The 16,832-nt window shown below is 39.1% G+C and overlaps 1 protein-coding gene across 4 annotated transcripts in view; it reads right to left on the bottom strand.

The window, feature by feature from the left end:
• RASA3 (RAS p21 protein activator 3) overlaps positions 1 to 16,832 on the bottom strand; it is a 135,220-nt gene that overhangs the window by 14,080 nt on the left and 104,308 nt on the right. For all 4 annotated transcript variants that reach the window (XM_086610699.1, XM_086610685.1, XM_086610693.1 and 1 more), the window contains 10 exons: positions 16,418 to 16,490; positions 12,017 to 12,096; positions 7,977 to 8,081; positions 7,318 to 7,474; positions 6,344 to 6,492; positions 4,237 to 4,351; positions 3,234 to 3,308; positions 2,589 to 2,712; positions 1,344 to 1,450; positions 617 to 694 (listed from right to left, as the gene is read on the bottom strand). In XM_086610699.1, the coding sequence (XP_086466825.1) occupies positions 617 to 694; positions 1,344 to 1,450; positions 2,589 to 2,712; positions 3,234 to 3,308; positions 4,237 to 4,351; positions 6,344 to 6,492; positions 7,318 to 7,474; positions 7,977 to 8,081; positions 12,017 to 12,096; positions 16,418 to 16,490 (1,063 nt within the window). The remainder of the gene's footprint in view (positions 1 to 616; positions 695 to 1,343; positions 1,451 to 2,588; positions 2,713 to 3,233; positions 3,309 to 4,236; positions 4,352 to 6,343; positions 6,493 to 7,317; positions 7,475 to 7,976; positions 8,082 to 12,016; positions 12,097 to 16,417; positions 16,491 to 16,832) is intronic.

Below are 16,832 nucleotides of genomic sequence, written 5' to 3'. Positions count from 1 at the left end.
AAGGATTCTTAATTAAGGTACAGATTCTCATCTACAGTTGCCTGTGTGAATCCTAAATAGACCAGCAGCAACCCCAAATTATCACCAGATGTAGCCGTGTGGTGCCTTAGGTATACAAGTTTTATTTCAATCAAACATCCAGATCATGGGCATTAAATCTCTTCTCACCACTGACTGGCAGAAAACTGAACTTGTATGAAAATAAAAGCATAGCCCTTCCCCTTACTGGGTGATTATTTTCAGTTGAGCTTTAAAAATGCTGAAACAATCTGTAAAGCTTTGTAGATTTACTATCATGTACTGGAGGCAAGTAGAGAACTTCATGGATTTTCCTGATCAGTATCTTTCTTCCAGAGGGAAGGAATAAAAAGCCCTGCAACAGACTTTTACGTTGGTCACACAATTTTGCTTTTCTGAAATCTAGTTCAGATTAAGACAGATTTAGTTTTCCTGTGAGCATGAGAGGCTTATAATCAAAGCAAACACAACCAGTTTTGCATAAGCCTAGTGCAACTCAAGCATTTTAAAGGCTTAATTACAATGAGTGATAAAAGATTTAAAAAAAAAAAAAATCACCTTCCTAAATTAAGTCTCTAAATAAAAATGGCATACTTACAGATTTGGATTTTGATAGGCTGCCTAGTGTTTGAATGGTTTTAGAGATAAGTGTCAAAGTTCGAGAAGTCTGAGGATCCTGGGAAAGAGAACAATATTATATGGACTAGCTATTTAAAATATGGAATAGAGGAAGATAAACTACATTTCTTCTTTCTTATTTCACTTGCAGAAAAGTAACATAAAATTAAAAAAAACAATAAAACACTACAGGAAATGAGTTGCTTTTCTTAAGGCTTTTGACTCTTCAGCCACCATGCTTCATAGCTACCCTATTGCTCTTCAGAGAACTAAAGGCAATCACTTGCAAAACAAAACCAGAGATTTCTATTTTGAAGACTGTCCAGGCCCTCCTCACTCCCAATAAGAAGAACTAGTGAAAGTCTTTGATAAGTTGCTCAACATCCAAAACGTTTCCAACGTTGCTGACAATCAATTCAGCATTAATGTAACACGGCAAAAACGAAGCAGTGATCGTCTTTTCCACAGCAGCTTAGACTATCTACCTTGTTTGTCCTTAAATCTTACTGTTCCTTTCATACCTCCCAAGTTCTTCACACACAATCATTCAACATATGCTTCATATCCAAGGCACACATAGCAGATCTTTGAACTAATAAAGGTACTTCTCCTTAAGGCTATTAAAAGAACTGAAGAAAGAATCTTGATAGACAGACTATGGCAACAGAACCATACACATTGCTAGAAAAAATTGATACGGTACTTACTGGATGATGTGGTGTAAGCTGAAAGAGGTTTGGAGAAAGAATGGCAGGAGCAAAGAATCTCAGGAAAATAAAGCTGCTGACAGCTGTATACCTCACATCTAGGTCACCTATTAAAAAAAAAAACAAACCTCTACTCAGCATTTCAAGAATCCTTCCTTAAAAGCCTTCTGAAATTATTGGAATGCCTTCAGAAAGCTAACTCAAACACTTGCTGAAAACACATGTATTTTGGAATTATGGCATTAACTGATGACGGAGGGTTTGGAGCCAGAGATCAGCTAGCATAAACCAAGGAAATGTCAATGACAGCCCTTTAAAAAGAAGCAAGTTCACGACATAGGCTAGAAGGAGAACATCATTCACTTTTCCGCCACACAGGGAATTTCATACAAACATCTACCATTCCATCTATGCAACTGAAGTACAATGAATAACTTACATAGTTCATGAAACATTCAGCACAGAGGCCAACTCTCAGTTATCTAGTTATAGCCCCAAAAACAAGTGCCGTCCTAATGTATCTACTGCAGTTGGCAATTACAGAAAATACAATTATTTATTTATTTATTTTTATATGAAATAAAGAGCATGGCTTTTTGCTTGAGTTTCTCTACCACGAATCTGAATTTGTATTACTCTCTCTAAAACTTCCTCGTTGTAATCTGCTTCTCTTCATGAAAATACATAGGTTGGTTGTTTTGCTCAATTCTGGTTTTATATTGCCTCCTTGTTCTCACAGAGCCAAAACACCTAACAGAGAGTGGAAAGAATTCTCTCTTCACAGCCAGAAAACCTTTGCAGCACATGGGCCTCCTAGGGCAATGAGCTTGTAATGACTCCAGTGATTTATAGATTGGCCTTTATTACAGATTGACGTATGAGCAGAAAATAATTCAGCTGCATGGAGTCTGCAGAATGAACATTACGAAAACCTGAATGTTCGAAAACTGAGCATACTTCGCAAATATTGAAACCATAAATACGTATCGTCACAGTGCTCTTTTTAAATGCTGTTTTCCTTTGAAAGATGTTTAGGAAAACTCTTACATTCATTAAAAGTCATGTTCTTTGTGGGATGAATAATCAAGGAAAAAGCAGCATTAACACACACTCCAAATGGTATTCGGAAAAGGCTGCTGTTCAATTAGCTTATATAAATCCATCATGGATCATGCAGACTGCTAGACTACATCTACATTTGAAAGCTATCAGTGATGTAAAATAAAACAATATATAGAAACTCACCTTGAAATCGTTTGGCAGCTGATTCTCTCAGTGAAAAGAAAATATCGCACATCACCGTAGGGCAGCTTACACCAGATTTTGTAATTACAGTAAAAATGCGATCAACATATTGCCTCAGATTTTCCTGAAAAATGCAGTGATTATGACAAAATTAGAATAATTTTCTGCTGTGGAAAGCAGCATTATTCCTGGGTTTATTCATAATGGCATCATTAAAGATTCTCACTTTCAACACTATATACTTGCAGAACAATTTCACACTCAATGATATCCTCTTTGGTAAACATTCATATTCAAGTACAACAGTAAAAATATTATTCCTATCGAAAACAAACATCAAGTGATATAGCTGTATGGCGTATCAGTCCTTTTCGTAGCACCATTTTCTATGTCATCAGTAGAGCCACAGGCTAAGTTATCCTTGTCCTGAAGGGCAAGGGGAGAAGTGATTACATTCTACAGATATTGTCTTTATAGCATAAGGTAAAGCTGTTGTAAAATCACATTATAACAGTTCGTGGTGTTAAGAAAGCTTCCAGTGTATCCTAATGAATGACAACATTATTCGCAACATCAAACATCTGAGGACCTCAGCTAAACTGGATAGTGTAAACATGGATTATATCTTCAAAATCTAAGGCATACCCTGTTATTTTCCAGGTTTTCACCATCTTTTAATTTCACAGGATCAATTTCACAAGGTTTATGGACCTGGCAGATCTAGAAAAAAAAATATATAGCAAACAATTCATATATTAGTTTACCTTCAAGTAGAAAAAGTTTTGTAAAAAGCTTAAATCTATTTCATGTTTTGGGTTAAATCTGTTTCAGTTTTTAGGTTAAAAGGCAAAAGTCAACTTTATAACTTGTATTTTTTTTTCCTTTGGACAAAGCATTGAAGGTAAATTACATGTGTTCTTTATTTTTTCCAAAAGTAGTATTAATTTGTTCTATCCTTTGTTCTATCCTTTCCTTCAACTTAAAAGAAGGGCTGCTCATTAGACTGTCTCAAGCAAGGCTGTTCGAGAAAAGTTCTACTTTGCCAAAACAGTCAACTTTGAAAGTATATCTATATTCTTTAAAAATTTGACATATTTTTGATGAAACACCAAAACAATAGCTGAAGAAATTGTCAAATCATTTAAAGGAAGTCTGTGGTCTGAAAGCATTGCCCAATTATGGCACTAAAATACCCATATCCACCATTCTGGACTGGACAGATAATAAACCATGTTACAATACATGCATCGCATACACAGTTATCTAAGAACAATTTTATTCCTTTACACTCACTGGATGAAATGTATTATTTACAGCTTCCCAGCAGCTTTCTGCTGTATATATTCTTTATTCACCTAAGTTATTACTTTACTAATTTCTCAGAAACAATAAATGTTAGATTTTATAAAACAGAGTAATTCGGTTAAATAAATGGAAATTTTCATTTTCCTTTAATACAATCCAACTGCTTCTGAATTTGGTGACTAAGCTGTGGCTAAACTAACACACAGGATTTTAACGTAGAAACAGGCTCTTAGGCATTATTCCTACAAAGTCATCTTAAAACGGGAAGGAATAAACAGTATCCGCTCCCTGAAGGCCTTTTACAGTGACATTTTATCATATAAACAGTCTAAACTGCTCTTACCTCATCTATAATTGGCTTTAGTGTAACTTGCAGATAATGCATCCCTGCCAGTTTCATTGTCTCATCAATGCACTTGGAAGTTAATGAGTTTCCTCTGAAAATGGTGTTTGGATCTCTGGAAGTGAACAATTATCTGTAATTTAGTCTCTTTGTAACGAACTGCTAATATATGGAAATAAAAGAAGCAGTGAAAGGTGACGGAAATCCGAGTTTGAACGCACAAACAAACTCCCTTTGACACCAGCCTGCCATGAAATGCAGTCGCGTAGCATCCAGTGCACTTCCCGGTTATGACAGAAAAGCAGTAGCCATGGTGAGTCCAGAGGGACTACAGATTTTCTTCTTTGTGTCAGCGCAGTGCGCTCAGTGCGCCATCCAAACACACAGCAACACGCAGGCTCACATCGAAGGAGTTTACGATTTAAATGGGAAAAACGTGTCCGCTTTCATATGCTACTGAACAGCGTTAATTTGAGTAAGGGAAAGAGGCAGGGATTTTAGTCTCACGACAACACTGGACATTGCGTGTCACCTACTACCTTCTCCTACAAAACGAGCACTTGTAAGCTGGAAGGGAGATGAAAACACCGGCTCCAATGACATAGCCGTCTTTTCTAAGTGACTTAACAGCACTGCCCTGTGATAACACTATCAAACACAGCGCAGATCCCAATTCTGCCCTGAGAACTGTGTGGACAGCTGATCTCACGCAGACTTCCACATTTTTCTGAAAGGCCACTTGCACTGAGTTCTTCTTGTACCAGACATACGGCCACTGCGATTTGTTAAGCTGTAGCTAGCTGCACTATCATATGTACTTTTCTTTTTAGTATTACTTGCTTTTTGAGAATGCAAGTAATTTCCTATTGATTTTGTACCTGCAATTCCCTGTATAGCAATCTACATTATGCAGACAGGTTCATAATCAACAATCTCATCTACATCCACATGGTCAAAACCTGTGCCTACTGACAGCAGATCAAACTTGGATATGAAGTTATTTGCTTATTCTTTACACATATTGATGTCTTTTCTGTTGTTTATAGCTTACTACAGTTGTATCCATTTACAAGCAGCGAATACCAGGATGAATTACTTTGCTGGATTCATCACTTTTTTTAATAAAAAAGTAAGCTCACTGCCTGTTACAAATGCCAGAAAGCCCAGAAAACAAACACCATCTCTGCTGTTTTATCATAGGAACATGACTGACTAGGGAGCAGCAAATTTCCTCATAATGCAGCAATCAAGCTGTTTCAGCCAACCTGCAGCACAGAAAAAAATACACCTACATACAGGAAGGAAAACAGTCTATATCCCTCAGATACTCTGAAAAAAGCCAACCCACAGAAAGACTTTATTTTGTGCTGAGGAAGCTGTTACTTTAGAGTCAACGTCTGTCTTTCCCCTTGACTCCCATTTGTCTCTTCTACTGTCAGTCAAGAGCACGACTACGCAGGCACATGGCAACAAATGTTCTTTAGGACCTGCCTGATGTGAACACTAGACCTGACACTACTAAACTGTCAGCACACCAGTAAGTCAGACAAGGGACTTTGAAGAAGTGACCAGTAAAAAGATTTCGTTCTCTGCTATCCAGTGTCAGATCCAATCTCATCTTTGTTCATCAGTCCTCTAATCGGAAAGATTAGACACACAGCTTGCCTTAAACATTCATGACTAGGAAGAAACTTGCTTTTTGTTTCGAACAAATTCAACAAGCACTTTTTCTCAGCACTAGACAATTTATTAGCACACTACAAAACTGAAATGATTCCATATGAACAGCTGAAGGTAATGCAGAATTTCAGAGTTATCATCAAATATAATTAAGACTGAGAAGAGTGAAAATGCCTGCTCTCAGACCTTTCAACTAGACCTCGCAAAACATGATGGGATTTCTTCCTAAAATCAAGCTCACCAGATCTTCAGAGCAGTGAATGCCTTTATAAAAAAAAAATTCTGACACTCAGCTGCAAGGAACAGGAACAACTCCAACATTTTTTTTTTTGAAATTACATAAAATTCTAGAGAACAAGTGGAGGATTCTAACACTAGCCAATGCAGAGTAGGTATGTTTGATAGCAATTTGGGTTTTGGTACTTACTGAGTTCTCTTCACTTCAGCATTCGCAATGGCACTTATGAAAGGCACAATTCTGCCATAGTGTAAGAAAAGTCTGACGAGAGGTATGGCTGCTTCCTGTTTTTCTCTGCAAACTTCACCCAAAATGTGTGCGGCTGATGCTGAAACAGGCTGAACAGTGGAAAGAAATAAAAACTTTGAGAGATCTTTCTTGAACAAGCATCCTTTCTTACTTCTCCCACTAGCTCCTTAATGCAGAACCCCACAAAAGAGTTGCAGTGACCAGTTACCCAAACATGCCTGTACATAACATGGGTCGGCATTACATTCCAGTTTTTGTTGGCTGTAAGTTTTGATCGCAAGAGGGCAGCAATTTAAAAACTATTACAGTATAGTCTCTTTTTTCCCCTCCCATTTTTAATAGCTGTCTTTTCACTGAATGTCACTGTTGCCTGGGAAGCAAGTGAAGAGGAAGAACTCCAACCCTTCTCAATTTCAAGCCACAGTAAATACAGAAACCAGTTCTTGTACTGCAAAAATAAAAGCATTGTTACAACTGCTAAAAGTATACATAATGGCAGACATGGTCCAACCCTCTGACATTTCAGGATTAGTTCTTGGTTTGGGTTTTTTTTTTAATTATGTGAGTAAACCTGTTCCTCTCCAGTAAAGGAAAACCAATTGATCAAAAAAGTTTACTTTGCATTTTCACATGTAAAATTAGAACACCACGGAGAATATGCTGCTGTTAAAACCACTGGTGTTCCTGGGTGTGCCTTCACCCACCATACTGCATGCAGATAAAGATCTTTTCTGCAGGGACTGAAAACAAGCACTAGGGATATGCAGAGCTTAACAGGGTCCTCAGGTCAGAAGAGGAAGCTGAAGTCTCTGGTAACTACACAACTACGGTGGCAGAAAGATAGTGACAAACATTCAGAGACACCCGTGTGAGGATGATCTGCAGGTAAACAACAAGCAGCACAAGCAAATTACCTCAACATCTGCAGACTTTAGGAGGAGGTCTCTGAGTGGACTGTAATAGTCTGAGGAAAAAACATGGTCCTCAGTGTAAACCACATTTAACCTTAAGGAACCGAGGTCATCAGGTTTCAATGACTTGTTACCATTATCTCTGGGCTGCAGGAAATACCTGATATGCAAAAAATAAGACAAAGTTTGTGCTGAAACACAGGATTATCTCAGGCTATACATGCACTTATATAAAATGTATAGATACGCACAATATTTATATATGTTTCAAATTCTTGAGAGTTCTGAAGCAGACTTTTTAATTAAGTTTGTCAGTCTCTCTTGTACAAACTGCAACATGGGAAGCTGCGATCATAAAGATTTATGTAGATATCATTAAAAACCCACACACTAAAACTATGGTACTGCTGATGAACTGCAGTAAATAATATCATCAAGTCAATGTATTAGAACTCCCACATGCAATACAGAGGCAGACTGAAATCTCTAATCACATTATCAAAACTTCATGTTCTTACATTTGCTAAGATTACTTTGGCTTGCTTACAAAAAGAGATACAAATTAAATCCATTTAAACTTTATCACATAGCAGTAATTGCTCTTAAGTCTTCACAGCAGACATATGTTTCTACTTATTTTCCAAAAGAAAAATGTCAAATACCATGCTTCGTAAGAACTAGACTGTCGGAGAAATTTCAAAGGGAGTCTCAGTTCTCCTAGAAACTCGTCTCCAAACTTTAAGTTACTGGCATTCCAAAGATCAACTCTGTAATAAAAACAAATATTTTAAAAAGATTAATAATAATAAATAAAAAAATTAAAACCAAATAATCCCAATCTTGTTTTCATTTTTTTTTTCCCCCCTTGAGTCTATGAGTTAGAAAGTCTCAAAACTGTACAACTATGGTTTCCAAACAGTAAAGAGACAACCTTACCTTAGATTTCTGGAGTCTAGCAATTCACTTCCATGAAACATTAGTGAAAAAAAATCATCTAGACTCCATTTCCCTTATCTGTACTGTTTCCACTGTCCATATTGAGAGATTCAGGAGGCTGTTTGGCTATCCCAGATAATAGAAAAACACAGGTAAAATGGACACAAGGGGAAAAAAGCATAGAGATATTTAAGGACTCCATATTGTCAGTCCAGGTCTAATCTGGGATTACTAGCAGCTAAGTGGCAGCTTTACAGAGTTAGGCTGAATGTCTACACAGTCCTTCCCAGTGCTCTAGCTCCTGGGAAGACTCACTATGCCAAGCTTACAAATTTGTTGTACCTAAACTAGTTCTGCACAGATACTCAAAACTAAGACAGTTCTACCACTGTGTATAATAATCAGGGTATTGACTGAAGCCTACACAATTTTTGGCACTCAGTCCCTCACATTTGGGAAGCTCTGATATGTATTTCTAGATGATACTTCCTTCCATTTCACATGCTCTTTAACATTAGGATGTAAACCAACTGCACTGAGATTCAAAGTAGAAGTACTGGTGTCTAATGTGACATTTGTAGATAAATGCTATAATATCCACCTCGGAGCAAGGGTTTCAAACTCCAGGGCAGTTGTTCCCATACATATTTTAAGGTTTCCTTTGAGAAGCATTTTTATTCTAAAATAAGCTCAGCTGAGAATTCTGCCACTAAGTGACAGTCTGAATGTGTCTTAAACTTTGGGAAAAAGATGTAGGAGAAAAGATACAGGTTTTCAAATAATGAAGATTCTTAGAAAAGCAACTTTTATTTGTGTAAGGTGCAAAGTCATTCAGTTATGGACATATTTACACAACCTTTCTAGCCTCAAGCAAGTCACAGCAGGCTTGTCAAGGAATGGATGTTGATAGTCCTGCTAAAGGTTTATCCTACCTTATGCAGATGCAGAGGATGTCACTTCTAAATCCTCTGAGTCTTGTATCTCTCAACAGTGTCTCTTGCATCAAGTTTTATACACTAGACATATCAGCAGCTCACATTGCATGCCTGCTGGGTTAAATTCTTCAAAATGATATTTTGACAGTGTTTCTGCAGGGCAAGAATTCCCCAAAAGGAAAAAACTTCTTTGAAAATTCAACCTCCTCTCCTCTTTTTCCATACTTAGTCAGTTACTGTCTTGCTGACTAATTCAGATGGCTAAAAGGAGATTCCTCTCCTCCTGAAGCTGCTGAGAAGTTTATTTACACATAGTCAAACTTAACAATTTACCAAGTATTTACAGGCTACTAGTTTCTAGTTCATCCAGACTCTTTCAAGATGCCCATTAGCAATGACACTTTCAAACATATGTAGTCAAAGGGTGTTCGCCCACAGCAGCTTCTTACAGAAAAAAAAAAAAAAAAAATCAGTGTAAAGGATCTCTAGGAGAGGAATTAACAACTTAAGGTAGTATCTCACACTACATAGTATCAAAGCAGGTGTGCAAATTCTGAAATTATTGTTTGGTGCCCTTGGAGTACAAAGCATATGCACCATTTAAAAAATCATAATACACAGACCTCAGAGTCTAAAAGATTACTGTTTCTCAAGGTTTTTCAAAGGCAAAATTATGGCAAGTGTTATTTAAAACTGGTCAGGCTGTAGTCACAGAAAGAGTGGGAGGAGAAACAATGAATTTCACCAGAACATCTGGTTGCTAAGTGTTGATATGGCCTGCTTGCAACTTCCTACACCCACTCAAAAAGAGAGATTTTCATAGCTTTAGAGAGAAACCATGAGAGACAGTCTCCTTTTTACCCTGTGGAATGGTATTTTTCTCAGGAGAGAAAAAGAAAACCAGCCCCCAAGCCCATAAATTGTATGATCCGTCCAGAGGGCATGGGGGCAACCTAACTCTGGCTAAATAGACTGGAGGAAATGAGCGGGGGTGGAAGGGGAACCTGAGATGGAAATAAAAACATTCTGTTCTATAGGGGACAAAACCTCTGAGCAAAGAGTTTGCTCAACCAAGACTAACACTTTTTCTGCTTTTGTCTATTGTTTAAGTGCTTAATCTTTTCTCAACTATTTCATGAGCCTCCTCACAAACTATTCATCTTTACCACACTGTGATGCGTTGGTTTTAAGGAATGACAGAATTTTCTGAAGCTCAGCTCCAAATACATTATCATTGCAGTCATTTGTCCAGAAAATATACTATGTAAAACAACTGTATAATTCCATTTAGTCCAGTAGTACAAAATAAGAATCAATCAAAATTGCCAGCAATGTGTAACCACTGTCACCAATATCTAAGGTCTCCTTCCAGAGTCAGAAAACCATCAGAGAATCCTAGTCTTCATCTAAAATCAGTGGCTGGGCATCATGGCTACAAAGACCAGACTGGGACTCCTAAGATACCATTCAGTTGCCCATTCCATCACATACATCCCATGGGATACGGGACATGTTACTTCATACCTGCCTACACCATGCAAAGCTTTGCAGAAATATAGTCTGGTGCTAGGACTAGGTCATCTGCTGTGCTGCCAACACTGACACCACCAAAGTAGCATGGCACTGAACCTGGGCCTTTGATCTCCCTCCTATGAATTAGGTGTGGGTTGCCCTTAAACCAGCTACCTTTGCACTGTGTGACACAGATGTTCTTGGAAAAACAGAGCACAGCTGTCTCTCTCACGTATGAATAGTTTCCCTTTCCTGTCTCACAGAGCCATGGCAAACACAAATCCACTAATGATCCTGTAGTTCTGTGATACTTCACTAACTGGCTACATGAACTATTAGCTGACCATCATATTAGAACAGCTCTCATCCATTCATTCATGATGAATTAGAACAGCTCTCATCCATTCATTCACAGATGCGTCTTGCTTGCTGGGAGTAAGTATTGTTCCCCCTTCCTAGTCTCTCCTCCTTTCCTTACGGCCAATTGTGCGTCTGAAGGGAGTGCCACCATTCTCCCTCAACCTTTCACCCTCCAAATCCTAGCGTAAAGGAGGGGAATTTCTCACCACCAGATGTAGATACAGAAGTTTTCAGCTACAGTGCATCCAGATCATCAGATGGCCTAAGTCTTTAAGTTTCAATGTATGTGATGGTATGACAAATGTGATACCTTTAGGTTTTGCATCTCCTATTGTTTCCTCTCCACCCTTCCTATTCACCTGTCCCCACAGACACCGTTGAAAGGCCTCAGCAGATTCTAAAATAGCACTAAGTGGGTGGCAGGCAGTGGGGTGGAATTGTTTTGGTTTTGAAATCAGAGTTGCGTCTTTCCTGTGCAATGGATTTCACATGCATTATACCCAGTCCCGCAGGAAGGGGTTAAAGTCTGGCAGGCAAGAGAGAAGAGAAACTGAGCTCAAGAGTTTCCTTTCAAGGAAGAAGGACCTTATATGGGTTGCTAAAATTAAACAATAAAAGAAAACAGACCCTTTAACCAAGAGCATCACAGAGCCTCGGGACTCTCTTGGGAAACTGACGGAGGGAGGAAAGGGCCCAGATGTAAAAGGCTGCGCTTAATGACAACTGCGCATCAGTATACACACAGTGTATAGGATTCCAAGGAAAATAATGAGGATTTCTCCCGCAGAGGAAGTCAAACATTTGCATACATCTACAGGACCGCAGAGGTAAAGGAGCATGCAGATACAGTGACAAAGACTCATCTTGATTTATGAACAGTAAAACCATGCTTGCTACTTTGAAAACCAAGTCTACTACAAACTTACGCAACTTTGGAAGATCAAGGTGGTTTATATTACCTAATCTCCATTTTGTCAACTTCATCAACATCTTCAATATCAAAATGGGATTTCTTGTTGTAGCTACTGGGTCTTGTAACCTAATAAAAAGGAGGAAACTAATGAATTGATCTGATACACAAGCATTTCTATGTTACTTGAACAAAATTCTGGAAGACCACAATCTTTTACTATCAACAGTGACTTCAGTCTTGATTTGAAAACACTCATGCACGTGAATAAACAAACAGATACCTTAACTATACAAAAGTGGTAGTTACACAATCATATCCAAAAGTAACTAGATACTCCACATTTTCTCTACAGAGAAAGGACATCTTCAATATTACTACACTGCTTTTGAGTTTACACTGATAAAAGAAAAAATCATGGAAAGGAATACCACTTTTATAACCCATCTAAGGAAATAAAAAGGTGATTAATAATTGGGTTTTAAATACAGCTGTACAACAGATGCCCTGAGGTATTCTGAAGAGGGAGAGAAAAAAAACAAACCAAAACCACCCTTAAGTTTTACAGTGGATCTAATTAAAACTGGGAAGTTCTGCCTGTCCTGATACCCTGGAAGTCAATTTATCATGCTCATACAAAAAAACCCAAGCAGATCAATTGTCAAAGAGACGGTAGCCTGTGTTAGCCTATCAAAATACAGAACCAGGTGCTCAGTTCACCAACCATATTTGCAAGACTGATTAACAGCAAAGCACAGGCAGAAAATAACGGGAAGATAGCTTTAAGTGTAGAGCATTAGCAAAAAAACTTCTACAAACATTTCTTAAAATTTGTTTTCTAGCATGATTATAAAAAGACTTTGATGGTCGTATTTTTGCATAGTGTGTCAAACTTGAGAAGAAGGCTGCCCCACCCAGCTGAAACCACAGCAGGAACTGATCAAATGCAAGTGTGTATGATGTGTGGGTTCAGCTCTCAGTTGCACACAGGAGCTGAACTTTACTGTAGATTTAAATACATTTGTGGCTTAATACTTCCCACTCACAAAACCTGCCTTTTATTGTAAACTTGACTTCTTGGTTTTATATTGTACATCAGATGCCGATGGTACAAACAAGAGAGGCAAAGACATAGCTTCATGAGCAGAGAGGAACCAGAAAAGAATCTTCAGCACAGGACACTCAGAGCCTTTTTTGTGCATGTATGTGAGGCAGGAACCATTTTCAAGGCAATACATGAAAACGAAAAGGTACCAGTAGCACTGAAGACCAAACTCTCTAGACTGTAACTGAATCAAATGACCTGTAAGCCCAAGAGCACAGAGGATTGATTCGAATACAGCCTACAACTTCAGCAGCTCAGCACAAATTTTCTCATCCTACCCTTGCAACTGTCTTCACGAAATTATCCTACATAACTGCAAATGACATTTTCTACTACTATTGTGAAGCTAATGGTGTAATTTTTAATAAGGAAGCAAACTTAAAGTGTTTTATTATCAGTAACACGTGAGTTGTTGAAGTTATAGCCTAGGCATAACTTACGGCACATCCCTTTTAAGTAAATACTTTTCTGAGAAGTTTTGCTGGAGTCTGCATGTATGAGGTCTCTCTGTTCACCTATATGACTGCTTAGTGTGCAGATTAACACAGCTCAAGAGTGGTATTCCTAATAAGATAGCTGCATGAGATTCATCCATTCCAAGGATGGAACTGGAGATGAGGGAACTCCCAGTTCACCATGCTGAACTAGCTGCCAGGTACCATTTAAAAAAAAATATATATAAAAAATAAAAATAAAAAGGACACAACTCTAATGTGCTGATCCCTTTCTTTACGCAAAGCTGACAAGCCATTTATCAGCTACTCAATTTTTTCAGCACTTGCAGGTTTGCAAACAGGTCCCCAGCATTACCTTCTTCAGTTCCCGTAAAAGGAACATTTTCCTGTAGCTGCATATAGAACTTCGGGCCCCCACACTGTGCTGCAGCTGGAGCGGTGGTGAAAATGGCTCCTAACCATCAGCTGCAAGTTTCGCTCATAGCACCCCTTAAATAAACCCTTCGATTTCCCAAACCAATGATAAGCTGTTTTCCATTTAGAAAATGAAATCTGTGCAACATTTTGCTTGTAGAAAGGAAAGCACCCGTTCACTGCCTTTCACAGATCTTCTTCCTTGGAGGCATGGCTAATCGCTGCGCTAGCAGACTGCAGGAAAGCTGATGAAGCTGTTTGGAAGCAGTAAATGACACTGCTGTCAACAGCATGAATCTGTGCAGCTCCACAAGAATCAGAGCACTCCGTAGAGGAGGCACCAGCCACAGGTCTGCCCATGTCTCATTAGTGAATGTACTTCCCCGCCATAGCAGTTCTACTGAACCTTGTTCCTTGGAGACATTTAGCCTGATATGTACTAACTGCTCTGAAAATGACACAAATCTATGATGGCTCTGTCTGCACTAAGGGCATGTTTATGCTTCAGAGTTCCGGCTGATTCAGACATTTCCCAAGCTCTGCTCTTACTGACACAGAAAACATTTTGCTCTGAGTTAGCAGAACAACTGGGGCATGGGCTTGAGTTCAGGTTTTGCTTCTGCTGATACTTGCACGCAACCCTGCTATCAGCACAAAGACAAGCTAAGCGAGCCTCCAGCCCCCTTCGCAACTCCAGCCGGAAGACACTTTCGGCTCCTCTCCTTCCTCTCCTGATGTGGCACCACCTGACAACTTCAGTGTTCGAATATCAAACATTCACTGTTCCTGCAGTGCACAGAAGGCTGAGGAATCAGACAGGTAAAATTCTGTGGTTTACAGTCTGAACTCCTGGATTACATCCTCATTAACAAGCTCTCGCTGTCAGACACCTCCAGAACCACATATGTTAAGAAGAAGGAAGCTTATTTTAGTTTATTTGCATCTAGCATCACTCTTGTGTCACTGCCAAACGCTGCAGCTCTGCACCAGGTCATGGACTGAAATCCTGGGCAGCCGTGAGTGAACAAACAGATACTCCAGTGCAGTTTCAGTGGTCAGTTCCATGGGATCTCTCTCCCAACAACCACACCCATGCAGCATCTCCACACAGCCTCACGGAGTCAGGCAAGCAGGCACAAAGGCTCACTGCTAGCTAAAGTTAAGTCTGCAGAGAAGTTATATCCTAGGAAGAGACGTGTTGGGTTACCGAAGGAAAGGTTATCTTAGATAAGTATCTTAGCCAACCCTCAAGGCTTCCATCCCTTTGAGCAGTGAGAAAGTGCTCCTGCCAATAAAGAGCTTGCTATATCTATCCCTCAAATCCAAATACATTACACCAACAAGAGCACATTTCTGCTGGTATGACCAACTTTAGCTTGGTATAACTGTCAGCTTCTAGGCAAAGACGGTGGTTTGTAAAAGGAGGGGGAAGACAGAAGTTAGTCCTTCGCTGACACTGGCAAGAATGGTACGTGCACTTCAGATCTGCACAGTGCAACAGCACTTGTATGGCTCCTCGCCCCTCAGATCTCCTTCCCGATGTGGCTGCCTGTGCCTCTGAACTGATCTGAGAAACCACATCTCTACGTGCCATTCCTATGCCAGCAACAATTTCTGATGCAAATATGACCTGAATGATGCAAGCAGTATGGGCAGAAAGGGCTTTTCTATGATATGCCAACTTCGTTGCAGTACTCTGTCTTTGTTATGACAGATATGTTCTTGAGGTATCTATTGAAATAGAACAGTTAAGCACAGATTAGGACTAAGATGTCCAAGAGAAACAGAAAAGAGAAAGATAAACATCCTTTAGAAGACAGAATGAAAAGTTTCAAAAGGTATCCAAATTATAAATACATGCACATATACGTATGGACACACTACAATTACAACTACTCTTGCCAGAAAGAACCAAAATGAGCACTTTCGTAGAAGTTATACTTTGTCTTAACTGGACTCGTTGAAAATGCTCTGTATTAAATAAAGCTGTAGAGGTTTCACCCACTTGGAAGAAAGGCACTGGTATTGCAGCAGACTGGTAGACAGCCAGAACATCCAGTTTAAGCGTATCTCTCCTCTACAGTTTTCAGTGTACCTAGGAGATAATCTTCCTCCCATTGACTGAGAAAGACAGAGTGGAGCAGTTATAAAACCACAGGCTTAAAAAAAAAAATAAATTTAAATCTCATTTTTAACTGTCCTCTTTCAAAACTTTTCTAGGGTGAGTCATGATGGAGTGTAAAGCCTGCTGCTCAGAAATGCCCACCTTGAAGCTTTTCCTACAGAGCACCTGAGCTGAAGCAATATACTGCTCCCTCCGCAGACGGCTAGTCTGATCCTAGGTACTTCTCTCCCCTGCATCATGCTTTGAAACAGTCTTCAAAGACGACAGCTGGCACAACATGGAGCAGGATGCTGTGCCAACTATCTACAGTATAGTATTTCAGCTTATCACCCGTTCCTTTGAAATACCAACCTCAAAATAAAACACTTCATCAAAATGTGGATTGTTGGTCTTCTTTTTAACTTTAGTCTTTTTGGCTTCCGATCTGAATTAAGGAAAGAAGAAAAAAAGGTAAGAAACAACATTAGCAGAAGCGTGATTCTAGAACAGAGCCAGCAAGGAACAAATAGTTATCCATTTGATTTTTCTGATAAAACTGGAAGGCCATGTGGCTCCAGCAGAGCAAGGCATACACACTTGCACACATTTAAGAGAGGGATTCACAGCATGCCTATTTCTCTAAAGCAACAGTAATCAGAGTTTGTTATTCTCTCTTAAACACAAGTCCTTGAACCCTCATTCTGTCATTCGCTTGATCCAGCAGAATCTCGTATCTGTACAAAGCAACTGGCAAGAACGGAGCTATGAGCAGCAACATTTGGGTGAT

Source organism: Tauraco erythrolophus, chromosome 1, assembly GCF_009769465.1.
Source record: "Tauraco erythrolophus isolate bTauEry1 chromosome 1, bTauEry1.pri, whole genome shotgun sequence".
In the NCBI taxonomy this organism is placed as follows: Eukaryota; Metazoa; Chordata; class Aves; order Musophagiformes; family Musophagidae; genus Tauraco; species Tauraco erythrolophus.
The sequence above is the reverse complement of the archived record's forward strand: the minus strand, read 5'-3'. Positions and strand labels throughout refer to the sequence as shown.